The sequence below is a fragment of the Microcebus murinus genome, chromosome 8 (genome assembly GCF_040939455.1).
Source record: "Microcebus murinus isolate Inina chromosome 8, M.murinus_Inina_mat1.0, whole genome shotgun sequence".
Taxonomy (NCBI): Eukaryota; Metazoa; Chordata; class Mammalia; order Primates; family Cheirogaleidae; genus Microcebus; species Microcebus murinus.
In genome coordinates this window covers 101,115,738-101,142,446 of record NC_134111.1, presented here as the reverse complement: position 1 = coordinate 101,142,446, position 26,709 = coordinate 101,115,738, and the positions used below count along the sequence as shown (strand labels likewise).

The window sequence follows — 26,709 nt, the reverse complement described above, 5'->3', positions numbered from 1 at the left end:
GGGGCCCCGGAGCTAGGACTGATGAGGTAATTAGAAACACATGTCCCCCTATGTGTTTCCAGAGAAACAGCTCAGACCGGGGCCCCTGGGAAAGGCCCCGGATGCCTCGAGGCCCTACTGCATCAGCATTTCTAGAGAACTTCTCACCCTGATGGCCAAGTCCTGAGCCCTTGCATGGAACGCTGGCGTCCCCTGTAGATGCTGCCCGCCACCCCCAAGTCCAGGGCCCCTGAAAGTGTCAGTGGCATCAGCTCGGCCTCCCTAACAAATCAGCCTGACTCAGGGGAGAAGGGACAAGCTTTATTTCTGGGAAGAAGACTGCTATTTCGTATTTAGCATAACTCTGCAGGGCCCACTGTGGCGCTTTGCTTGTGGCACTGGTAACTACGGACCACTTCCACCTGTCCTGAGCCGACGTCTTCACTCATCAATGGCGTCATCCTTGTCCTTCTTCCCTTCCTCAGTGTCTCCTGTATCTTTCAGATTTTGGCGAGCAAACTCCTCAAAAACTAAATTTTCATCCTGGAAACTAAAATAAAACAGACAACATGTTGATCACTGCACGCTCTTTGAAGCTGAAGCTGAAACAAGATCCTTGATCTCCTTTCTGCAACAAAGGAACAGATAGAGGTTTTGCCCATGATGGAACACGAAGCATGCCTTTTCCGCGTGGCTTTTGTCTAAGATCTCATTAACAAGCACACGCGAGAGCACGTGAAGGACGCAGAGCAAGCCGGCAGACCCAGCGCAGCTGTGTGGGCCCTACGTGCTAGGGAGCTGGAGGGCGGGATGTGGCCTGTGCCGCCCTGAGCGCACAGCACATGCACTAAGACGGAAAGCAGGGTTTGGGCTAGAGAAGGAGGTCCCGCCACAGGGAAAGCCAGGGCAGCGTCCAAGTGGCTTACCTTTCCTTAGCTGGAAGCACACATCAGGGAGGGGTTGGGGGCAGGGAGGGAGAGAGAGAGATCTGTTAGTGTAAATTCTGTCTCATGCCTGTACCTGGAAAATTCCTGCCTTGCTTAGGTGACCTTATAGCTTGCAGGATAATCCATACATGCAATTCATGATACCCGCATGTGATTCCTGCTTCTTGCCTATCCCACTCCCATTCTCCCTGCATCTTTAACCACTGCTTCCCTTTCAACGTCCACAACCCTCCCCCGACCCCCAGCAATCTCACCCCTGGGACATCTACCCTGATCATCCTCACCCCGTCCCATGTTGCTTCTCTTTTCAAAGTATTTCTCCCTCAGTGCCCCTCAGACGCCCGGTGCCCTGAGGGTGCCTGTTCCAGGCACCTCTATCCTACTGGGCTCCACAGGGGTGGGAGTTGGGACTTGACAGTTCACCAGCACCCCAGGGCTGAAATGTGCGCTCAAGGCTGAGGGCCACCCGCAACTCTCTGTTTTCAACTTCTGTTAACACGTTGATCTCTTTTTGTTGGGTTGTTTGCGTGTGCTTTGTGTCCCCAGATTAATTGCTATTGGTTTGGGTGGTTTTTGTTCCTTCGTAGCTCTCTGCCCACCTAGTAAAGCACTGGTACAGTTAAAGAACTGCACCTGACACATTTTGGGAGCATAGCAGTGGCTTGATGGTGAGCCACGGCTTTTGTGTCTCATCCCCAGCACTGTCAGGGGAAGTGCTCATCCAATTGTCCCCTGGACTAGAAACAGCCTGCAAGCCCACAGAGCTAAGGGATCAGATTACACCAACTGGGGCCATCGACTTGAGGTAGACAACAGGAAGAATCAAATCAACAGGATACCGTACAGATGCTCTTGACAGGGGACTTGCTAGACTTTCCACAGCACTTATGACCTACAAATTACTTGGCCTTGGGCTCTGGGTAGGCTTAACTACAACTCAGGCTTTCTCTGTTTAGAATCCAGGAACTAGGTGGAGAAGATATAAGATATGAGATTTGGTGACTCTAGAAAACAGAGTTTTGTGACCGTGGGGTGATTTGTCCTAATCCTGGCTCCCTGTAAAGGGACCCAAACATCCACCAACAGACGAATTGACAAACAAAATGTGGTTTTTGTCTCATGGTACAAAAGATCATTGTTTCGTGCTGACATTGTGATAAGTTCAATGTCAGGGCCATAATGACTGGAATATAAAAATGTCTGTGGAGGAAGAACAACTCCACTTCTCCCAAATTAAGTCACAAAGTCTGTTCAAAGCTCCAGAAAACAGCCCAACATAAACTATGGCATCTCCTTTTTAATGTCCTTGAGAGGAACCAGAAGGCATCTTAATCTCACACAGTTAAAAAATAGTCTTCTAATGATATAAGCATAAATGAATGAAAAATGTATGGCTAGACTGTAGTTTTCTCCAAGGGAAGGTTTTGGCAAAGTGCACTGAGGGTTTGAATCCAAAATATTTGGAAATGACACTTTCAGGCAAAATTTTTTTTTTTTTTTTTGAGACAGAGTCTCGCTTTGTTGCCCAGGCTAGAGTGAGTGCCGTGGCGTCAGCCTAGCTCACAGCAACCTCAAACTCCTGGGCTCGAGTGATCCTTCTGCCTCAGCCTCCCGGGTAGCTGGGACTACAGGCATGCGCCACCATGCCCGGCTAATTTTTTTTTTTTTTTATATATATATCAGTTGACCAATTAATTTCTTTCTACTTATAGTAGAGACGGGGTCTCACTCTTGCTCAGGCTGGTTTTGAACTCCTGACCTTGAGCAATCCGCCCGCCTCGGCCTCCCAAGAGCTAGGATTACAGGCGTGAGCCACAGCGCCCGGCCTCAGGCAAAATATTTTTGAGAGGAAACCTAAAATGAATATGAGGGCTCATTCTAATATGTAAATGCATTTCATTATCAACATAGAAAAGCCATTTATAAAATATGAGAAAAATAAACCCTGCTTTGCTTGTTTATACCACTTTTACTTAAAATATTCCTTACTACTATGGCTATGGAGAGTTCTCATTCAGACAGGTCCATTTTTCTTTCCTGTTAACTTGACTGCCTTAACACACAATGGAGAATTTTTTCTCAAAATTTCTGAGATTGCAACTATGTTATTTTTGCTGCTTCATTTACCTCTTCAGAAGGAGATTTATGGAGATCAAACTCACATACCATACAGCTCACCTCTTCACAGTGTACAGTCCAGTGGTTTTAGCACGTACACAGAGTTGTACAACTAGTGCCTTAACATCCACACAAGAGCCAATGCATTTACAGTTCAAATGAGCTGAGGTGTCAGGAACCAAGCCAGACCCTCTTTTCTCGTATTTTCTGTATTCTCATCACAACCACCCCTGTCAAAAATATCTATTATCTTCTAAATGCCTGTTAAGGCTCCTAAATGAAACAAGAAGGCTTTCACTGTACAAAAACCTCGGGCTTTCAAATTTATTTTTTACCTAAATCATCTTTAAATCTAAATTGACAGCAAAACATTTACTTTTAAATCATTCCTGGTAAAATCTCACCAAACTGTCCCCCTCCAAGGCAAGGATCCTACATCCTCCACACCCCACCTAGAGGGGGGCAGGCTCAGGAAGGCGCAGGTGAGGGATCTCACCTGGCCACACTCATGCTCAGAGGTGTGGTCAAGAAAGACTAAAATCTGTAAATCTGCAAGTAGTGCAAAGCTGGAGAAAGCCAAGAAAGGGCACGACTGACCTGGGTCCTCAGGCTGGGGGTGCATGAGGCGGAAGGGGACCTCAGTGGCCACTTCACTGTAAGAGAAGAACAACACTGATTAGCGAGAACACACGTGCGCGCACACAGTTGTAAATCACACAGCAAAGAGCTGTGGCTACTGGGATTCACAAAAGATTCCCAGGCCCAAGCTGAAAGACAATTAATTCTGTGGGATTGAAAACAAAACAATGCAAATTGACCAAGGGGAAATAAATAAATAATAACAAAACAAAAATCAGGAAGTGATCAAGTTGGAATTTTAAATATCTTTCCTGGACCAAGATCTAGAAACCTCACATAGGCATGACTGAGGCAGCTAGTATTTTTAGGTTCCTCTTACTCATGGTTATTGGTTGCAGTGATGTGATATTGTGGGTGAAGAAGAAGTGAAGTCCTGGAGAAAGGATAGTTTCTAAAAATATTCTTTGCCACAAGGTACACCGTTTATTTATGTTTTGTTTTGTTTTGTTTCGTTTTGTTTGAGACAGAGTTTCACGCTGTTGCCCGGGCTAGAGCGCCGTGGTGTCAACCTAGCTCACAGCAACCTCACACTCCTGGGCTGAAGCGATCTTCCTGCAGCCTCCCAAGTAGCTGGGACTACAGGCATGCGCCACCATGCCCAGATAATTTTTTCTATATATTTTTAGTTGGTCAATTAATTTCTTTGTATTTGTAGTACAGACGGGGTCTCACTCTTGCTCAGGCTGGTTTTGAACTTCTGACCTTGAGCGATCCACCCACCTTGGCCTCCCAGAGTGCTAGGATTACAGGCGTGAGCCACCGCGCCCAGCCGGCACACCATTTTTAATGTGTTGGAATCTCTGTGAAGCTGGTGCATTGTGGCCTGGGCACAGTCCCTTGCTACAGAATGGAACAGAGATGAGTAGGAACCACTGAATCCCAAAAGCTGAAGGGCTATGGAGTGACTTGGATTTACACAAAAAAAAAAAAAGGAGGGAAAGAAGACAGGAAGGTTTTGGGGATGCTTCCAAAGGCAGTGGGCATCATTTCCTAACACCTCTGAGCAGAACTGTGAGAAACAAGCTTTCACAGGTTACTATTTGGGACCCCCTGGCTTGTTGTCTTTGATAGCCTGAGAATCAAGCAGAGAAGGGAGGTGAAGAGGCTTACCTGGAGGTGAGCTCGCCCAGAAAGCTAGAAAACACAAAACAAATGGCTATGGTGACTGTCCGCAGTGGGAACATGACTTCATTTCCTCAGTCAGTCCCTGGGCTGAGGCAGGACACAGCCCAGTTCTCATGGCCCCCCAGTTCCCTAACTCACAGCTTCTAGGATCTTTGCATCCTTTAACACTCAATTTCACTCCTCCTCTCACCTGTGGGTTCATCTCTTTCTCAGGAGGATTAGTTAAAATGAGGACTCACTTAGGTTCAAGCCCTAAGGTTCAAAAATAAGCCATTTGGCAATGGTATTTGAAAGGAAAATGAGAATTCAAGTTTTTCCTTTTTTGGCTTGTTATTTTTTAAGAGACAGGGTCTTGCTCTATCACCCAGGCTAGAGTGCAGTAATGAGATCATAACTCACTATAACTTCAAACTCCTGGGCTCGAGCAATCATCCTCCTTCAGCCTCCCATATAGCTAGGACTACAGGTACATGCCACTACGCCTGGCTAATCTTATTTTTTTTTTAAAGATGGGGTCTTGCTATGTTGCCCAGTCTTGTCTAAAACTACTGGCCTCAAGTGATCCTTCCACTTTGGCTTCCCAAAGTGCTGGGATTAAAGTTTTTCTCTTTTTATGAGATTAAAACAATGAAAGAAATTGGCTTCAAAGGAAAATGGAAATCTGTTTCCTTAGAACTCAGATATTTGCCCTCTTGTATGAAAAGGAGCCCCCCAAATCCTATGATTACACATTTGGGAAGGGAAGGTCCTCTCTTTATGGATGTTTGCCTCTTAAGATGCAAATAAATGAAGATTTACTGAGAGTTCATTTTATAGCAGTTATTTTTTTTCTGAAGTACAATATAACATTCAACTAATTTTCATTCTTGCCTGTCAACTTCTATCACCTGGGCACATGCACGCCTATTTTTGCAAAGTGGTACTAATAGCCCACAAGTTAAATAGTCTGCTTTTCTACCTTTTTCCATGTGACATTATATTGGACAAAATTGTGAAACTAGACAAATAAAATCTCTCCAAATTCTACTTGGCAATCAGTAGAAGCTGAAGGCTTTCTCTTGCTTTCTGCCTCCCAATCACTCAGGAAAGTAGTGACCAAGCCAGAGTAAACCGAGCTTCGGCTCTGGGACACTCACCCTGACACCGTGAGCTTCACCTTGATCTGGTAAGACACCAGGATCCCCAGGACGGTCCGGTCTATGCCCTCCTTAATGCTGCCCAAAGAGAAGGGAAAAGGAGAAGGATGCAGGAGAGCAGCAAAGTAAGCCTTTAAGCTCCCATCCCGGCACACAGGCATGGGGGCGCTTCTCCAGGAATTGGTGAACTCAGCCAAGCTGCCAAAGTCCTAGAACTTTACGTTTGGGGCATTGGAGGGACTCCTGTGTTTTCCCTCTAGGAGTTCACAGAGGATGGAGCGTGCTTCCCCTCCCTCGTGCTCAGCCTCCACTGATGCTCATGCTTTCTTGGCTCCTCCCTCATCTTTCTTGGCTCCTCCCTCCCCCCACCTGCACAAACTGTCATCCCTGGAAGGTACCCTGTCCTCCTGCCCTCACAGTCCTCCTGCAGGCTCTGCCTGCCTGGGTTATCTCAGCAACTTATCTCCCACACGCCAGGCTCCTCCTCCTGAGAGATCTTCCAGGTTGGAGCCTCCGCAGGGAGCCTTTGCCCCTCGGCCTTGGTGGTGCCCCAGCGCCCCCGTGCACCGGCCTTGCCAAGCACAAACCTGCCCCAGAACGCCCTTCTTTGCTCCTGCCCCCTAGGACCTCAAGTTGAAGTTCTCCCCCCTTTGCAAAGCCTCCTTGGACGCCTGCAGGCAGCACTGGGCCTCCCCGCTCTGTGCATGGGGACCCTCTGTTATAGCCCTCAGCACAGGGAACCCTGATTGTCCTTGGCCATACCTGACAGCTCTGTGTCCCCAGCACCCAGCATCAGGCCTGGCACCTGGGGAGAGCTCAGTCAATGTGTAAGTGACTGAACAGGGGGCATGAGACCCTCAGGTGTGCCCCAAGGACAGTGTAAGGTGACCTTCCTCAACAAAAACTTGATTCCGTATTCCACTAATACAGACCGAATTCCTACTACCCGACAGGCACCGTGCAGGTCATTTCAACACAGGCTATTATCACGTGTGATCCAACACAGAAGGCAGGAGTATTCTAGGGTGCTAAGAGCAGGAATTAAGGTCCGGAAAGAATATTGTGAACATGTAGCTAAGACTCCATGAGTGACGATGGCAAACACGCTGGAGAACCCGGAAGGCTGCAGGTTGTGCTGACAGGTCTGGGAAGGGATCCAAGGTGGCACCCGGCAGGTGCCGTGCCTCTGAGAGGAGGCACCTTGGACACGAGCTTCCAGGACCACAGTGCTCCCCAAGGAACTCCCTCGGCTCACTGGGCCCTAGAGCACCTTTAACACATTGACTGCCCTGCTAGAAAAATAAATTTTCCTTGGGGCCACAGTGTTTCATTAGGAAAAGAAAATAAAAACGTCAAAAACAAAACAATCCTTTCTAATTTAATGAAAAATGTGTTATTTTGTATTGTTTTCTGTGCGTGAGTTATATGCAACTTGAAAAATTGTTCACGTGGCTCCCAAGGTGGAGAGATGTGAGTTACATAAGCTTCTCGAGGCCCCGGGCTCAAAACTAGTGTGAGTCAAATACAACTCACATGGCAGTTAGTGTGTTCAAGAGGACAAGCTACATTTATTCTTTGACTCCTACCTGCTTTGTGCCAAATGTTTGCTGTCTACCCTGTTGGTCTCAGAGAATGTGAGAGTAGGGACTGTGGGGTCAAACACGCCAGCCCCTTGCTGGCATTGGCATCACCTCAGAGGTGGTCTCCTGGGACCACAGAGGGAGCCCTCAGCTCCCTCTGTGGCAAGAACGGGCCTCGAGCTTGGGTCTCCCACCCAGACACTCGGGGTTCACCAGCAGACATGCTTCCCAGAGCAGGAGCCTGAAAGACCTTTGGAGCCTCCCTGCACAGTCCTCGCTAGATCTGCAGCCCGAACTGGCCAGTGCTTCTTTGAGTCAGCCTCGGCAGATCAGCGCTTATTTTCATTATATTCAGTCAACAGCTGTAGCCATCAGGACCTCCCATTCTCCACTTTTCCTGATGGAAATGAATAAATGAATGAATGCAGCCAATTGCATTGCCTGCCTCATATGCTTAGGGCGCTACACCAGCTTTGATGCTTAGACAGCAGTATCTGACATTTCTGGAGCACTGACTGTGTGACAAGCAGCACGTTTTACATGGGCTGTGTCTTAATCCTTATGGCCACTCTGTGAGATTGGACTATTACCACCCTCACTTCACAGACGAGAGAACTGAGGTTCTCAGAGAGCTCAAGCCACTTGGCCAGGGTCGCCCGAGGGCAGGCAGTGGAGCTGGGGTTAGCACAGGGCTGTCTCCAGGGCTGCCCACAGGTGTGACCCCCACCTCGTACCAGGGTGGGAGTGGAATCCCTGTTTGGGCCCCTGAGTCTGCACTCCCCACCGCAAATGCCAGCCCGCCACGCTGCGCGAGCGTGCCTGTGAGCCCCGGGGGCACAATGAGAAGGGAGCCACCCACAGGTCTCGGCTCATGTCCTGAGCCTCGGGGACTCACATGGTGCTGGAGGCGAGGTTGGTGTCCTCGTGCTTGATCTTCCCGTCCAGGGCGATGCCTCTCCTTTCTCGATTGTTGGACAGCAAGGGCACCAGCGTCAGTGTCTTGGTCAAAGTGCTGTTTGGTGGCACTTTTTCTCTGGAGGAAGAAAAACAGAGAGGAGATTTAACCATAGAGGCTACCATCAACCCCACCAGACCATATTTGCCATTTAGCGTCTGCCAGGATCAAAGTTTCCATATGGACTCACTAGGAAGATCGGTTCAGGTGCCTGCACACTTGCCTTACGAGAAGCAGAACAGTGTTACTGAAATCCCACAGTGGGCTGGCAGCAACAGTAGGGCCTTTCCTCAAGCATCTTGGCCTACTCTGAATTGCTGAATTTCTAGAACATTCTATGGCATTAAATGAGACCAGCTGGCGCAAGAGTCGATCGCCTCCTGAGACTTTAGAACAATGCAGTGGGCCGCGGGGCCTTGTGTCTGCAACGCGCCCAGGCTGGAAAGGCTCTTGCTGCTGAACAATGTCGCTGCTGGGGGATCGAGTGCGACTGCGTGGTGGGTGGGGGAGAAGGGCGACGCAGGGCCCTCCATTTGGGAACCCCACACAGGCCTGGCCTGGGTTCAAGGCAGCACGTGCCCTTCTCTGCCGATCTTCTTGATTATCAGTTGGCTGTGCGTTTCCCGACAGCTGACAGATGGCAGGGACCCCATGCCAAAGGGTGGGTCTGAGACTGAGCTGGGGACACAGCAGCGAGCGTTTCTCCAGGGCCTGGCGGCATCGCTGGGGTCACAGTGCAGCCTCTGAGGCTGGAAGGTCGGCTCTACCTCTCGCATGCACACCCTGTGCCAGGCCTGGTCTCAGTCGTAGCTTCTCACCTTATCCCCTCACAGCCCCATACCAAAGAGGCGCCCTCAAGATCCCCGTTTTGCAGACGGGAAGTGTGCCCATGGTCACATGGCTGCACACGCTTTGACAGCAGAGCCCATGTGTGCCGGCAACACGCCCTGCATCCTATAGCCACCAGCAGAAGGCAGGGTGTAGCCTGAAAACCCTGCCCAGGAGCTGGCATGAGGACTGTTTCCTGAGCCGGTTCCAAGAGAGCTGGAAGTCTGAACTGCCTCCTTCTGGAAGGACTGCCCTATTCGATTTCCCTGGGGAGTCTATAGCAGCTGCAGCTTAACCTGCCTCTAGTGTATATGGGCAGCTCTTTACAGAGTTTTGCTAGAGCCCAGGGTGGCCCACGTCCTCCCATCTGGGTCGCGGTGGAGCCTTTCTTTATAAGCTTCATTGGGCAGTAGCATTGACAGAGGCAGAAATTGCATCATAAAGGTGACCGGAATAGGAAGGGGGCCCTGGTCTGTGTTCAGATGAGAGCCGTTCCTGCCGCAGAGCTTGCCAGAGGACTGTGCCAAGGCCCTGGGGCCACTTCCCAGAGCACTCAGGATCTGGACTAGGTGGTGGGGAGTGGCTTGAGAGTCAGGTCTGACCTGTTTCCAAGGAGGCCTGCCCACCAGAGCTCCAAGAGCCACAGGGTTCTGGGACGATGGCTTGTGCTCTGCAGCCTTCTGAGTGGCCGCTAGCCTGAGACCTGCTATCATGATCTGGCCCAGCTTCCAGCCTACCCTCACCTTTGGGGGAGACCCTGGAATGATTTCCAGTTTCCTGGGAATCATTTGGCCCAAAGTGCACCCAAGAGTTTAAAACAAGCCCAGCTAATGGGCTATATATTAGAGGAAATTCATCCAGGAGCGTTTGCCTCTGTTGCTGTTGAGCAAATGCCGCCAGGCGAGCCAGGGCACCAGGGTGCACAGGGATGACCCTGCGAGGTAGGGCAGAGCCCAGGCCTGGCAGAAAAGGAGGCAGTTAGGGGGTGGCAGTTCTTTCCTGCTGTCCTCCCCTGCAGACCTGTATTGCAACTTAAAGCTGAATCTGTTTTGAGTAAATAGTAACACTTTTTCTTAAAGTTGCATTTTTTTTTTTTTTTTTTTTTTTTGAGACAGAGTCTCGCTTTGTTGCCCAGGCTAGAGTGAGTGCCGTAGCGTCAGCCTAGCTCACAGCAACCTCAAACTCCTGGGCTCCAGTGATCCTTCTGCCTCAGCCTCCCGGGTAGCTGGGACTACAGGCATGCGCCACCATGCCCGGCTAATTTTTTATATATATATCAGTTGGCCAATTAATTTCTTTCTATTTATAGTAGAGACGGGGTCTCGCTCTTGCTCAGGCTGGTTTTGAACTCCTGACCTTGAGCAATCCGCCCGCCTCGGCCTCCCAAGAGCTAGGATTACAGGCGTGAGCCACAGCGCCCGGCCTAAAGTTGCATTTTTAATATTATGTAATAGTATCTTAGTGAATCCGTTTGTCTTTCCTCACCACCAGCCCCAACCTTCCTCCAACCCTGGTAATACTTGTTACATACAATGGTGCTTAGCATATGCCAGCGAGGCAGAGAGGACAGACCTGGGCGAGCTCTCCTCTCAGGGTGCCTCTCCTACCCACTGCCAAGCCTGCGTAGTAAATAAACCTGACTTCCTGCCACAGAGCAAAGGTGGGCAGGTCTCTCATGCCAGCATGCAGGAGCCACAGCAGGATTCTCATTTGGTTTTGACTCTAATAAAGGGAGAAAAGTCATTCACGGCAACCGGCTAAGAAACAATAGATACATCATTCTAATCTAGCCGTCACTGGTATAAGATTTTCAAATTGAGAAGGTCAAATGATGGGGAATCCTAGCCTGGGTGGATAGTTCATTTGACTCTCTGGTGGGGGACAGAAATAGTATCCACTCCTAACCACTCAGTCCCAGGACAAATAGAAAGGCCCTGCTGTTCCCATGGTGACATTTCCGACTTCTCTCCTCTCTGTCATACTTTAGCTTGCCCTGAGCCTCAGAACCCCTGTGCGATGGGCAGCGGAGGTGTAGTGAGGCTAACTCGCTGTGCAGCCCTTGTGGGGAGGAAGGGGAAGGAAGTGGAAGGCTGGCGGGCTCGCCCTGAGCATTCTAGTTCCCTCTTCAGCCATGAACAAAAGAGGAACTTGACAAAGAAGGCCAGGCGGCCCAGGAAATGGAAGCCCAACCAGCTACTCACTGTGCTTCCTCCGTGGCCACCGGCTTGACGTAATAGTCGCTTGAGTAGAGAACCACATTGGCCACTTGTTCCACTGCAGAGGGAAGACAGGAGTCGGGTGATCAGCCCCAGGTCCCTCCACGCACGTGCCTGGTCCCCGCTGGCCTTCCAGAGACACACCGCCCCGCCCGCACCTCTCGGATGACCATTTTAGTCTGCTTCCCAGGTCCCGCCCCCAGCCCATGGCTTCAAGGCTGCAGTTTCCAAGTTCTGGCCTCAGCCCGTTTCTGGTCACCCGTAACTGACTCTGTGTTATCTCCTACCCGTGACTCAGTCTCCTGAGACTGCAGCTCCCGGGAGACGCCTCCTCTCCTCGGAGCCCATGCTATACCCCTGGTGTCCTTCAAAAGCACACTGTCTGCCAGCATCCCAGAACTCACTGTCTGCTCTCCTGGCCCAAACCCAGCCCACACAGGTAGCTCCACGGGCCCAGAGGGCTTTATTGGGCCAGATAAGTGCCCCTCAGGAAGTATGGTCAGGCTGAGAAATTCTAGAAGACTCTGCCCTCTAGTTTTTTTTTTGTTTTATTTTTTTGAGACAGAGTCTTGCTTTGTTGCCCAGGCTAGAGTGAGTGCCGTGGCGTCAGTCTAGCTCACAGCAACCTCAAACTCCTGGGCTCAAGCGATCCTCCTGCCTCAGCCTCCCAAGTAGCTGGGACTACAGGCATGCGCCACCATGCCCGGCTAATTTTTTGTATATATTTTTAGTTGGCCAATTAATTTCTTTCCATTTATAGTAGAGACGGGGTCTTGCTCTTGCTCAGGCTGGTTTCGAACTCCTGAACTCGAGCAATCCGCCCGCCTCGGCCTCCCAGAGAGCTAGGACTACAGGCGTGAGCCACCGCGCCCGGCCTCTGCCCTCTAGTTTTGAGAAGATCCTACCAACCTAGTGCTTTAATCTTCTTCACTGTCTTCTCCGTGTTATTGGTCACAGTCACGGTCACAGGGATGGGCTCCCCGTGGAAGTAGATCTGGAAAAGTCGGCAGACACGTCAGGAAAGGAGAACAGAGTGTGGTGGCACCCAACTTTACTCTCAGGGCTGTCTCGATCCACCTCCATCCCCTTAGCTAGAGCAAAGGGGGCTGAATCCTATACTCTTAAGGGAGAGGACGTGATGGCCAACCCTCCAGGGAAGGGTCCACAACACGTTCCACCCAGTCTGTGGGAGGTAGGGGAGGATCCCAGAGTTCTGAGCGGCACGTTTGGGGTCTTCAGTGGAGTCATGACGTTACGAGGGGCAGGAATGAAAGGAAAGGAAACCTCCAGCATGACCCTGTGCAATCCTGCCCCAGGTGGGCGCACCCTTGCATGTGTGCACAGCCACACACATGCACATACATTGTGCACATGACTGACTGTTGGTGCCCAGAGGGACCAGGGACAGCCTCCCACCGTGACACCTCTAATAGATGACATCGCCCCTGTGGCTTCTGTGACACTTCAGTTTCCTGGGCAGTAAAGAATTTGGGATGCCACGCCTAGTGACGCTGCACTAGCGAACCAGGCCCACGGGGCAGAGGGAGGGCAGGGGCAGCTGTGTCGGTCACATGACAAACACCCATGTCCTGTCCCCATCTGTCAGGATGGCTCCTGGGTAGAATGCAAGCCAATCTGACCCTGTTCCAAGGGTCACAGTGACCAGTTCCAAATTATGAAAGACACTGTGTTTTCAGCTATCCTAGAAACAAGGTTATTTATGACGCACCCACAGAGCTAAGGGCTGGTGAAGAGGGGGCAGTGGCCGTCCCCAGGCCTGCTCCCTCACAGGGCAAGGCAATGGGGGTGGGGTAGGGGATTACCTCTTTGCTGAGGGAGACAGTGAGCTGCAGGGGCTTGTCGGACATGAAGAATTGCCAGGACGCCTCGGCACGGGGCTGGGGGCCCATCTCGGGCGGAGCGTGTTGTACTTTCCGGATCAGTAACCGCACGGAGCTCCTGCCGAGAAAGTCCCAGAGAACTGGGCTGAGTGCCCGGCTGCCGCAGGAGGGCCTCGGGGCTCTCCCCGCAGTCATGTGGGATGCTTCAGGAATGAAGAGATGGGATGAGGCCGAAGAGGGACAGGATGCTGGGCTGAGCCAGAGGATCTGGTTTCCGGTCCCTTCTCTGGTATTCCACCGGCCAGGTGGCATGGGGCTGGGCCACGCCCTCCAGGGAGGGCCACTTACAGCCTCTGTCAGACTCCGGCTCTGCCTCCTTCTGGGTGAGGCTGATGTGTGACCGCACCATGTCCCCTATGTGACATGTGACACACTATTACTACCACGCATTATCGTAAGCGTCCAGAGATGTGCATGTGGTGCAGGAGGAGAAAACGTGGATGGCACAGAATAAAAAGAAAGCTGAGCCCAGGAGCTGGGAGGCTGGGGCTGCTTAATGGTTACAGACTAGCTGTTCCAGGCGGTGGAAAAGTTCAGGTATAGAGAGTGGTGATGATTACATGACATTGTGACTGTTCTTAACACATGGACTGCCACACTAGGAAAAACAATTTTTTCCTTGTGGCCACAGTATTTTATTACGAAAACGGAATAAAAACTTCAAAAACAAAACAATCCTTTCTAATTTAATGACAACTGTGTTATTTTGTATTATTTTCTGTGCGTGAGTTATATGCAACTTGAAAAAGTTCACTCGGCTCCCAAGGTGGAGAGATGTGTTACGTATGCTTCTCGAGGCCCCAGGCTGGAAACTGGCGTGAGTTAAATGCAACTCACACAGCAGTTAATGTGTCAATGCCACTGAATCGTACATTTGAGAGTGATTAAAATGATCAACTTCCTGTTTTATATATTTTACCACAATAAAAATATTTTGAAAAAAGAAAACTAAAGACAGGGGAGTCCGGAAGCTTTTAGGGACTTGCATGAGTCCCTGAGGTTACTAACTCCCTGTCACTGTCCATAGGCAGGTCAGTCCCTAACTACCTTAACCTGGAGCGGCACCCTGACCCCGGCCACGCTGGCTCTGTGGGGAGAGTCCTGCCACACAGAGACAGACTGGGGGCACTTTCTCTCCTCCGCCCCCACGCCCTGCACCCCTCGCCCACTCCCATAACACTCTCTCACCTCTTCGGGATTTTGTCCTCTTCGCCATCGGCGCAGTCTGTGGCGAACGCTTTGACCTCGAAGTCGACGCCGCAGCACTATTGGGGACAGAGAGCAGACAGGCAGTCAGCACCCCCTTCCTGGGCACGGGGACAGAGGGGCACAGCTCATGCAGGGCACGTGATGTGGCACCACCTCTCTTTGTCTTAGCCTTATCCTAATTAAGGCTGTGCCATGAAGCCGACACGTAGAAGTGTACTAGGCCGGGCGAGGTGGCTCCCCCCTGCAATCCTAGCACTCTGGGAGGCTGAGGCGGGAGGATCGCTTGAGCTCAGGAGTTCGAGAGCAGCCTCAGCAAGAGTGAGACCCAGGCTCTACTTAAAATAGAAAAATTAGCCAGGCATGGTTGTGTGCACCTGTGGTACTCAGGAGGCTGAGGCAGGAGGATCCCTTGAGCATAGGAGTTTGAGGTTGCTGTGAGCAAAGCTGATACCTCAGCACTCTAGCCAGGAGACAGAGCAAAACTCTGTCTCAAAAAAAAACCAAAAAAAAACAAAGAAAGAAAGAAAAGGATACTAATAAGAAAATAATGACATTAGCATGAGGAGTGCGCCACGGACCCAGAGCCCCTCAAGCAAGGGGAGTCGGCCTCCTGGTGTGTCAGGAGCCATGGAGGGTGACTTGCGTCCAGGCTGGTCCTCGCCTCCCACCAGCTCACAGACTCTGTGGTCCTCAAACATGACTCCACATGTGTGGTCCTGACTTCCTGCTGCCTGCAGCAGGGGCCAGGGGCACAGGTGCTTCCAGGGCCAGTGCCGGGGCCACGAGTGCCCTGCAGGGGCGTGTGCACCCTGACCTCAGTGGTCACTGGCTGTTCAGCTGCAGCCAAGCGCAGACAGGCAGCAGCAGCACCTGGTGCTGGCAGTTCTTAGAATTTTGAAAAGAAACAGGACATGGAATTTGGGGTGAAATTACCTGATTTTTAAATTAACTAAATAAAAAAACTTGGAAGCATTGCAGGGACCAAACAAACATATCTGCCAGTGACCTTCCGCTCTCGGCCCCGGCATGTGACTCCCTGGGCCTCTCACACAAGCCCTCCAGAGCCTGGCTCATCTCTGCATGTTCACAAGAGTGGGGGGGCCCACCTGCCCCACACCAAATGCCTGGAGGGGAAGTGGAGTTGGCAGCCAGCACATGAACCCAGCTGCATCCACGGGGGTATCTAAGCCACACACTTACTGGTTCTGCAATGGTGGAATCACAGCAGTCCTAAGCTCTATGTTGAGAATAAATACGCACGGTTCCCCAGGCCAGCCCCGCTCTGCTCACCCACTGCCCCAGCCTCACTGCCACTCCTGCATGAGCCACACTAGTTCACGCATCGGCCTGGCATGTGTGTTCCTTCTTCCTGACACGCTTATCTCCCTCTCTCTTTATATTTATATATTTATTTGGCAAACTCCTATGTATCCTTCAAACCCCAGCTCAAAGGGCCCCTGGGCCGCAGAGCACCAAGCCCCCAGGCACTTGGGACGCTGCTCCCAGGCTCCCTGGGCCCAGGGCATACCCCCTTTCCTGCCCTCTCCTCTCCTAGAACAAACAGGTGGTGCTTTGTTTGGCCTGTACAGTGTTATAAAAATTTTTTAAATCTGGTAAAAAAAAATCTGAATTTCGGGCCTCTCTTTAAGAGCACGGTAAGCTCCGCCAAAGCCGACTGTGTTTTCCCCTCTTCCTCAGTGCCCTCAGCTTCCGCCATCTCGGCTGCCCACACCCCATTTTCCTGGGCCAGCAGCTTTCAAATGTTTCAGAAGATTTCTAACGTGGCCCACGGAACAGACACGCGTGTGTGAAACAACTCTCGTGACACCATATTTAGCTTTGCTATGTGTGAAGCACTCTGAGGTTTCCCATTCTGTTCCATATCATCCTACTCCATTCTAGTCCATTCCAGTCCATCCCATTTTTAAAATGCCATTTCTGATCCACTGCATTGATTTCACAAACCACCAAGGGTCAGGACCCCCACACTGAAAAACACTGCCCTAGCCCTGTCGTCTGTCCCTGCCCCCCCCCCGCCCCCACAATCCACTCTCTGTCCTCTTATCCTTTTAGCTCCCTCCCTTGTAAATCTCAGACGCAGGTAACTCTCACTGCCTAAAATCCTTGGGTCCCAGCACCTCTCACTCTGCTCCTATCCTCACTACCAGCCTTCCGTGCCCAGAGTCCCTGGTCCATCCTGTCACTCCAGCCAGCTCCCACCCACCCCGTCCTCAGAGAAGCAGTCAGAACCTGTGGTTCAGAGGCCACCAACGGCTCCCACTTCACTCAGGCAAAACCCCAAGTCCCTGCAGCGTCTACAGTTTTCCATGATAAAAAGCCGTTTTTAAAAGACTACAGAAGAAATGAACAGATCCATGGCATTTCTTCTTGAACTAACCTTCCCTGTGTCTTGCGGAGCCGGCTGCAGCATCACTGAACAGGGCAAGTAGTCGGGAAACTGCAGAAAGAAACAAATAAAAAATCATTCTCTCAGGGGAATCATTCCACAGGTAATATGCGATCCTCATACAGAAATTGGAAAATGAATGAAGATGTTAAGCAAGAAAAAAGAAAAAACATATCCTCCCAAACTGCTGACACCCAGATTAGCGTTGCTAACACGACCTTCCCACAATGTTCTACGTGTGCACAGACACACAAGTAAGGATGTACGTGTGTGTATGTTCTACAGAAATAGAACCAGGTGATGAGCACAGCCTTAGTCTGGTTTACTCACTTCATTAACCCTACCTAACCCTGTGCAGAAAGCACCAGGACCACTTTTCCACGTCATGAGATGCAGTTCTGTGCCACCACGGTCAGGGCTCCTGAGACACACGCCTCACCTGGCCAATCCCTGTGACTGGCTACTCAAACAGTCTGGGCGTTTTGCCCTTATAAACAACACTGCAATAAATATCCTTTCTATACTTTAGCATAGTTTCAGCCAATTAATTCCATAAGCTATATGGCAAGGAACAAAAATCACATTTTTTAAGGTTTTCAATACATGTTGACATGCCGTCCCCAAAAGGTTACGGTGTTTCAACACAGATGCATGGGAGCACCCAGGACCGTATCACTTTTTTAAATAATAAAATGTAATTTTATAAAATAAAAAATGTAGTCAAATAGAATACCATTTACCACTTAATTTACCATTTAAACATTTCAAATATACAGTTCATTGGCATCATGTGCTGGACATTCACATTATTCTGCAATAATCACCACCATCTAGCTCCAGAACTTCTTCATCATCCCAAACTGACGCTCCGTACCCCTTAAACCCCAGCTCCCCATTGCGCCTCCCCAGCCCTGGGAACCTCTATTGTGCTGTCTGTGTGGATCTGACCACCCCAGGTACCTCCCATGAGTGTAACCATATGGTGTTTGTCCTTTTGTGACTGGCTCCTTTCACTTAGCATAATGTGCTCAAGGTTTATCCATGTTATAGCACGTGTCAGAATTTTCTTCCCTTCTAAGGCCGAACCATATAGCTTTGGAGGAGTATATGTTAAAAAGGGTGGCTACTGCTTCCCCAGGTCCAGCTCACCTCAAAACTTGAGAGAGCTTGTGCACTGGCACCACCACTGGTTGCCAGGCTTCATTCACTGGGTGAGACACGGCCCACCAGAGAGGTGAGGGGCTGTGTCTCCCAAGACCCCCAAACCGTGGACAAGGCTAAAGATGACCTCTTTTTGCTAAGATCTCCTGTCCTGTAGGGAACACTTTCTTGCTTAGGACTCCCCAGGGCCAACCAAGGGGCACTTCTGTGCCCTTTCTTTTTATAGCAGAGCAAGCGAAGGGGAACACATGCTCATGTAATTAGGTGGTCGGACAAAGGGACGTGTCCAAACGGTGGGTTGAAACGGTGCCTTCAAAGGCCAAGAGGCTATTTTGAAGGACTTAAAAAAAGACAATCACAGACCGTGCAATCTAGAATTTCTTTCAAGGGTGCAATTTACAGGCCCGCAGATGTGAAGTCCTTCCTCTGTTCCCTTCCCTGTGCCCCTAGTCACACCGTAGGGTGCTGTGGGTGCAGGACGCAGGGCCGGAGCCGGAGTCACCCACCGTGAGCAGAAAGGGGTATGTGTTGCCCCCCAGCTTCTTCAGCAGGCTATCCTGCAGTTTCGTGGGGGTGTTCGCGGCCCCCACAGGAGGGTACACCTGGATCCGAGAGAAGTAGAGGTCCCTGCGGAAGCTCAGGCCTATCACGTCGATGTCCTCCTGGCCGTAGCGGAAGGCGCAGGTCAGAGAGACATACACTGGGAAGGAGACAAGGACAGTGTCAGACATGCTCTCAGCCTGGTGTCCACCACCAGCAGGCAGTGTGGGCAGCGGGATTCCAACCTATAGCATCTGGAAGCTATGGGGTTTGAGGGAGCCGTACTATGCAGCTGGTCCATGCATTTTCGCAGAATCGGCACCTTGCTGAGGGTCACTGTGAATTAGGCTACACGGTCTGTGGGCAGGTTTGAAAGCATCTTTCTCCCAACCACATCGTTTTGCCAAAAAGGTGGAAATCTACGTGCAGAGAATGTGAATCCCCGTCCACCTGACTCCCTGTCCCCATCCTGCCCCCCGCCCCTTCATCCACCTGCTCAGTGACCTCAGGAGGCTCTGAGACAGCACGGCTGCTGGGGCCTGCCTGGGGGCAGGCTGTAGGGGTGGAGGGCAGGTGGGTGGGAGGCAGAGAGGAGCTGCTGGGCGCAAACTAGTTCCACCCCTTTTCACGACTGAAAGTGTGCCCCCCAGTGGGCCACAGAACTGTAGGAAAGCTCATATACAGTTTTTGAAAAAGTCACAAAGCACATATTTCTCGAATACGAAGCACATCAGAAGTGGCACCTCTGAGTACTCGTTAGCTGTTGGTTGAGGATTTTGTCTGTGTCAGCCCCAAGGGCAACTGCCCCTTACCACCAACGCAGAAGAGCCACTGACCACTTACCCACCTGTCATTCGAGGTGCCCAGAGATGGCCAGCCTCACCAGGAGTGGCCTTCCCTGAAAGCAGGCACCCTTCTCTGGTCAAGGGGCTTTTAGGACTCCAACCAGACTCCTCCTGGTGCCAGAGAGAAGCAGGGCACTCAGGAGGAAGGTGGAGATGACACAGGGGGCAACTGGGGACCCCATTATGGCTACGCCCCCTCGATGCTGACAGCCCCACAGCTGACGTATTCCAACAGGCACATCTAGGGTCCGGAACAATTCCTTGTGGTTGCCAATAGCAACCACTCAGCAAGGCATATTTAGAATGGAACTGAGTCAGTGACATTATCATAAGGCTAGCTTGAATCTGTTCTGATTTAGTTTACGCAACTGTGATTAGTAACAAGTTACTTGCCACTCGCATCCCAGCTGCCAGAGATCTTCAAGGGCACCGCGACACTGCGGTTCAGAACCATGGAAGGAGGCATAGACATAAACTCTGGGTTCTACTTCCCCTGCCTCCCATCAAGCATGATTTCCTACTTTTTGGATAAAGCCACTAAGGAGCCCTGAGGCTGCCCCAGCACAGGTTACAGGGACAAGCACACGGAGCGACAGACCTGGGTTCCGTGCACCATCGACTTCTCTGCTGCCCTGGAAATGGCTTCGCAGAGTCCTGCCAGCTCTGGCATGACCAGGACCCTTGTCCCGGGCATCACGCAAGGGAGCGGGGGTGAGCAGGCCTGGCGCCAACTGCATGTGCGTCAGCCGTCCCTCCACACAAATGTCCCTCCCCAGAACCAGGCCCAAGACACGCCCATCCCTCCACGGAGGGCAAGAAGTGCCAGCTCACCTTTCTTTCCCTTCACGAGCTCGGGATCAACCAATACGACACCATCTAAAGCAAAACAGAGCAAAAGAGGGAGAGAACAGTGAGGGTGGAAGAGGGCAAAGAAACCAGATGCTACTTTAAATACTATACATGTTTTTTACTTGCACATGTAACCCATGTCCATTATAGGAAAATTAGAAAGAGAAGTTAGGTGAAGAGAGAACAAAGTCATTCAGATTCCCACTTCCCAAAACTATCCATTGTCAAGATATCGGTGCAGAATTTTTTTCCACACATATTTGCATTTAATTACATGAATAGTTTTAACTATAAAAAAGATCCTAGTTAACTGCTTTCCTCAAACAACTGCACATTGCAATCATCTATTCGTGTTCACACACACACATACATATGTACATACATAAAATATGTACGAATCATTTTGCTAGCTACATATTACTGCACTGAATGGATGTGCCATCGATTACTTAATTGGCTGCTACTGTTAGGGCATTTGGGTTGTTTCCAGTTTTCCCATAATAATGACACTGTGATGAACAATCTTCGACATACAGCTTCATATCACTTCATGACTTTTAAAAAACAAACTATAGAATTGGATCTGGCTTTTTGATTACATGCTGCCAAATAACCTTCCAAAAAGGGTTTTGCCAGAGGACATTTTCATCTTCGGTGCCTGAAACTGCCAGTTTTTCTACTTTTTTTAAAAAAGTTTTTGTTTTGAAATAATTATAGATGCAGAAAAGTTGCAAAGATAGTACAGTATCCTTCATCTACTTTCTTCCAGTGGTTACATCTGACTTAATTATAGGACAATATCAAAACTAGGAAGCTGACATGGTGCATTTTGAAGGACACTTTGAGCCTTTCCAATTTGGAGCTATTATTATAAAAATAAAGCTGCTATGAACAATCACGTACAGTTTTTTGTGAGGACGTAAGTTTTCATTTCTCTGAGATAATGACCAGGAACGCAATCACTGGGTCATACGGTGAGTGGTTAGTTTTGGAAGAAGCTGCTGAAGGAGTTTTCAGAGCAGCTGGACCATGTTACCTTCCCATCGGCAACGTGTGAGTGGTCCCGTTTCTCCGCATCCTCATCAGCATTTGCTATTGTCACTATCTTTTATTTTAGCCATTTGATAGCATATTATATCTCATTGTGGCTTTAATTTGCCTTTCCCTCGTGGCTAATGATATGAACATTTCGTCATGTGCTTATTTGTCACCCCTGTGTCTTCTTAGGTGAAATGTCTTTTCATCCCTTTTGCCCATTTGCTCATTGGATTTCGCTTTTTTACTGTTAAGTTTTGAGCATTCTTCGTATATTCTAGAAGAGTCCTTTGTCTCTTCACACTCTAAAACTGTTTCCAATCAGCTGGTGGCACCTCATGGATGTTTTAATTCGCATTTCTTTAATTAGATTATTAGCAAGACCAATTTTTTTTTTTTAATTTTTTTTTTTGAGGCAGAGTCTCACTGTGTTGCCTGGGATAGAGTGCCATGGCATCAGCCTAGCTCACAGGAACCTCAAACTCCTGGCCTCGAGCAATCTTTCTGCCTCAGCCTTCCAGGTAGCTGGGACTACAGGCATGGGCCACCATGCCCAGCTAATTTTTTCTATACGTATTTTTAGTTGGCCAAATAATTTCTTTCTATTTGTAGTAGAGACGGGGTCTTGCTCTTGCTCAGGCTAGTTTCGAACTCCTGACCTTGAGCGATCCACCCACCTCAGCCTCCCAGAGTGCTAGGATTACAGGCTTGAGCCACAGTGCCTGGCCGAAAGACCGATTTTTAAAAATACAAAACTAGCAGCTGTGTGATGACTTAAAGGAAAACCAGCATTACAATTTTACTCCAAACAACTTACCCACAGGCTCTATTTGGCTGACGTGGTCTACGTAGTCTCTCTTCCCCAGGTAGATGGTCACCTGTGGGAAGAAGAGGTATGGGTTCTAAATGGCCAGAGAACACTAAACTAAGGCATCCGTGTTAAAAACTAGCAATAAACAAATCTTGTCATTAGACTTGAAAAGAGGAGGCTCTGCAGCGTGTCTGTCACTCCCTTCTCTCCTGGCTAGGCTGTGGGCAGAGACGAGGGATTTCAGGGAGGTGCGCTCTATCCTCAGTCCTCACATATCTGCTCTGAGGAATTCTCCCCACCTCTTTGAAGGATCAGGGGCTCCCTGCTCTCTCCACCTTTCCCCATCGAGCCCAGGTCTGCTATCAACCAGGAAACTTGAATTAACTGATAACAATTTAGTCGAAAGTTACAACTATGCAAATGAGGCTACTATCATTCACTTGCGTGTTAAATCTTTTATTTCTAGCTGTGGAATAAAAGGTTTCTCCTCCTTGTTAAAAGAATTTCTGGACTGAGCAAAGGGACGGGAGTTCTGGAGGAGTCCTTGAAACCCTACCAAGTGAGCTTCTGCACAGGTACACCTGAACCCACGCTCTGAGGAAGGTGGGGGGAGCTGGCTGGGGAGGGGATGACCACGGTCTGGGGCTTCATCCTGTCTGCACCTGGGTCCTGGGCTGTGAAGGTCTCTTCACCCCCTTTGTGGGAGACCATGCATTGGGTCCCACAGCTCACCACGCTAACCCACAGTTAACGGTAAGAAGTCAGAGTCTTCTAGGCATCTTCAAGCCAGTACTGTCTACTCCAGTGTCTGCTAGGTGCACCGATGAATGAGGCACACACCCCAGCGAGTCCCTTCTTCTAACATATTTTTAATTCCACAAATAGCCCAAATCATTTTTGTTGGCATTAAATCATCTCCTATGCTCTATGCTCTACCCTCCCACCCCTATCGGGTGCCCCAAGTGGGTCCCTGTGCCTTCTAGGTTATTCGCATGATTGATGCTGAAGGGATTTCAGGCAGATGCCACCAGAGCCCTGGTTCGCAGAGAAGGTTCCACGGGAAACCTCATAACCCCAGCGCCAAGTGCTTTACGGAGGCCGAGGTGGCTGGGGTGCATGTAGGAGGCAGGCGTCTGAGAGAATGAGCTGCCAGACACACACTCCAACATGCCCCTTGGCTGCAGTGGGCACCAGCATCTTAAACACCCTGGGTGTCTTAGCTTTGCCCTGCAAATCCATGCTGCAGCCAGGGGGGCTGGCACAGGTGAGACACCCTAGTGGGTGCCCTGGTCTCTGGCTTCTGGGTAAGGTGGGCCTGATGTTGGTGGGAGGGAAGAAGGTGAGCAGGTGTTTGTTCCCCACTGGCCTGGGGCTGGCACAGCTGTCTACCTGGGGTCACTGCTCCTGGCAGGTGGCCCCGCTGGCCTCTGGGTTCTAGTACCTGCTCAATTCCTCATGCCTTAGGCCCAGGGAGGTACCAGCACCCAGCTGCCACTGGCCCTGCTGTGGCGTGTTGAGCTCCTTCTTGTGATCACTTCCATGCCTGCCACGCTTGAGCAAACAGCTTCTTTTAAAAACTCTTAGCAAATCCACCTATTTGGAAGATGTTTTGCAGGAACCCTAATGAATGCGTTGCTACTCTGCTGCTCAGCGGCTGCTCACTCGCTCCTGTGCAATAAAATCCTTCTCTTGCATGTGGCCAACAGGGTCATTTGCTGCCTGGTGCCAAAAGCCACCCTGAGAGCCCTGCTCCTCCCCTGCGCTCTGTCCTCATTCCCCACACATCAGTGATTTGTGCCCTGTCCCTGGTGTTTCTGCACGGGGAAGGCCTTCTGCTGCATCTCCACCTGGAGAGATCCTATCCGCACTTCAGGGGACACCACAGGGTCCCCAGCCCTCCCGCACCCAGCAAAGCCTGGCCTTAGGTGCCCCAGGAGCACATGGCCTGTGACCCTACCCTGCGTGGGCCACACTGTGTGTGGCTGCTTCTGTAGGAACCTGTCCCCTCTACTAGACTTTGAGCTCCATCAATAAGGCAAATGCGTCTTTCATTCATCCAGGCATGGTTATGGAGGCCCTGGAAGCTCTGTTGGGCACCGGAGATAAAAACCAAATAGGACACCCCACTGGCCTTTGAGGCCCCTGCTGTTTAGTTGGGAGCCCCCCCAGATGAACTGGCAATTGCAGCCCTGGGGTAAATGGCAGGACAAAGGAAGGCAGGGAGGGGTGGGGAGGGAAGGATAAAGAGAAGGCACCTCCTTTCAGAGGCGGCTCTGCCTAAGTGGAGACCTGAAGGACAGACAGCACAGCCAGGCAACAGGGGATGGGGAGGGGCTGCTCTCTGGGCAAAAAAGATCAACGTATGCAAAGCCCAGAGCCAAGAAAATGCTTCTGGAGCTGCCAACGCTTTCATCCCAGGTGAACAGCCACTGAATGGGGACACAGGCTGATGCCAGAAAGGGTCTTATAGGCCCTGACCCTAGAGAATCTCTAGAAAGGAAGACGTTGAGGCATCTTAAGCCGAATGAAAGATCTGAGTTAAATAGAGAAAAAGCATCTGGAAGAATTAAATAGCATTTAGAGTGCTTATCACGTATCAGGCACCAAGCTGAGTGCTTGGGCCACATTATTTCACTTAATCCTCCACTCTATGAAATAGGAATTAACCCCACTTTATAGAGGGGAACACTGAGGCTTGGATCGTGTTAGCAGCGAAGTAGAGGATGGATTGGCAGGGAGGGACTGGGAGGACTCCCAGGCTAGGAGTCCCTCCCAGGGAGGGACTGATGGTGGGGAGCCCTGAGAGGTATGGACCAGGGGACCCAGGATGTAAGTAGCAGTGAACCTCAGGTGGCCACAAAGGCCCCCTTTGGCTGCAATGGGAACAGCGGGGGCAGGCCAGGAAGTGGGCCCTGATGATGTACGACTGTAGCCAGCCCGATGGGGGCCCACCCAACAGTCACGCACCCCTTCCCCCTGGACAGAAGTGGCCAAGTGTATACAGCATCCACCATCCTCCATGAGGTGGTAAGCTAAGAGGAGGCCAGCCCAGAGGATGATTCTTGATTGCCCTGATCCAATTATGATCATCTCATTCCTTTGGTTCAGGATTGGACATGTGACCAGTTTTGACCAATGAGATGTCAGAGCAGTCTGCTGGAGGGATTCTGGGAGAGATTTTCTGACCCTTAAAAGGCAGCCTGGGAAGCCACAACCTCTTCCTTCCTCCGGAAGTTGTCAAGTAAGGGTGCGACGCCCACCCGCAGCTGGGGCAGCCGTCTTCCACCAGCTGCAGGGTGAGGATCACAGCCGCGGGCAGAGTGGAGAGAATCACAGAGAAATGGATGCGCAGCCCTGGCATGCCACGCCTGGAGCTGTACAGTGGCTGCCGCTGAAATGATCCTAATACGTGATGAATTGACAGGTTCTACCCTCCCCCTTGATCACCTAAATACAAAAAACTCTAAATTTCTTGGTTCAAAGGATGTCTAAGTGTGAGGGGGGAAAGGTGGGAAACGACAGAAGAAACCAGCACAAATGGTTTCCTCTTCTGCCAGAAGTTGAGATAAAGTGGGCTAGAAAGACACAAGAATTTAAAGAATGAAAGTTTGAGGGGCCCAGCTTGTCAGAGCGCTAGATGAAAATGACAGTTCCCCAGCTGTGAGAGGAAAGGGCAGAAGGAGAGTACATGCAAAACCCAGTTCTCCTGAGTGGTACCAGAAGGATTGGACAGTTTCTTTTGGGCTCAGTATAGGCTTCAGAAGTCAGCCAGAAGAATGATCTAGAATGATCTAGATCCACCCTGGTAGCCACTAGTTACAGGTGGCTCCTGGACCTCCAATATGGCCGTTCCAAACCGACATGCGCTGTCAACATGAAACATACCCCAGCTTTCAATGACTTGGCAAAAGAGTGAAAAATATGTCGTCAGTAGTTTTTATATTATTTACAAGTTAAAATGATAGTTTTTTAATCTATTGGGTTAAATAAAACATAGTATTAAAATGAATTCTGCCTGCTGCTTCCTTCTTTTTTAATACAGCTACTAGAAAATTTAAAATTACATTTGTGGCTTGCATCGGAGGGTGCTGAGCTACACTGTCAACCCCTACAAAGCCATCGGGTGGCACAGGGAGACTCCATCCCCAGAGGCCCAGGCCAGGAAGTTTGCGGGCACATCGGGACCATCTAACGTGCCCTGGAGAGTGGGAGAAAAGGAGTGAATTGGGCACGCTCCCTTCCCCAGTGGCCCTGCAGGCCAGCTGAGGTTTGAGAGGCTGGTGGCGGGGCAGGTGTGCGGAGAGGAAAGTGTCCCATTGACCAGCACCTGGGCTTTCCTCGGGTAGCAGCACGACAGACAGACAAAGGGCCAAGTGAGTCACAAGTACTGACAAAATAGTTTAAAATGGTAAGTGATGGGCTCGTGTG

The 26,709-nt window shown here is 50.4% G+C and overlaps 1 protein-coding gene across 2 annotated transcripts in view; it reads right to left on the bottom strand.

The window, feature by feature from the left end:
- Positions 1 to 279: 279 nt before the first annotated feature.
- The window catches only part of SAG (S-antigen visual arrestin), a 28,145-nt gene continuing 1,715 nt past the window's right edge, over positions 280 to 26,709 (bottom strand). Inside the window, exons 3-16 of one of the 2 annotated variants that reach the window (XM_012791597.3) lie at positions 22,288 to 22,348; positions 20,418 to 20,462; positions 18,708 to 18,901; positions 17,032 to 17,091; positions 14,613 to 14,689; positions 13,347 to 13,482; positions 12,433 to 12,517; positions 11,509 to 11,581; positions 8,420 to 8,557; positions 5,945 to 6,022; positions 4,794 to 4,817; positions 3,642 to 3,697; positions 906 to 915; positions 280 to 529 (exon numbers count right to left, since the gene is read on the bottom strand). In XM_012791597.3, the coding sequence (XP_012647051.1) occupies positions 421 to 529; positions 906 to 915; positions 3,642 to 3,697; positions 4,794 to 4,817; positions 5,945 to 6,022; positions 8,420 to 8,557; positions 11,509 to 11,581; positions 12,433 to 12,517; positions 13,347 to 13,482; positions 14,613 to 14,689; positions 17,032 to 17,091; positions 18,708 to 18,901; positions 20,418 to 20,462; positions 22,288 to 22,348 (1,146 nt within the window). In that variant the 3' untranslated portion in view covers positions 280 to 420. Of the gene's footprint in view, positions 530 to 905; positions 916 to 3,429; positions 3,698 to 4,793; positions 4,818 to 5,944; positions 6,023 to 8,419; positions 8,558 to 11,508; positions 11,582 to 12,432; positions 12,518 to 13,346; positions 13,483 to 14,612; positions 14,690 to 17,031; positions 17,092 to 18,707; positions 18,902 to 20,417; positions 20,463 to 22,287; positions 22,349 to 26,709 lie in introns of those variants that run through there. The other variant, XM_076006052.1, reaches the window with a different exon arrangement.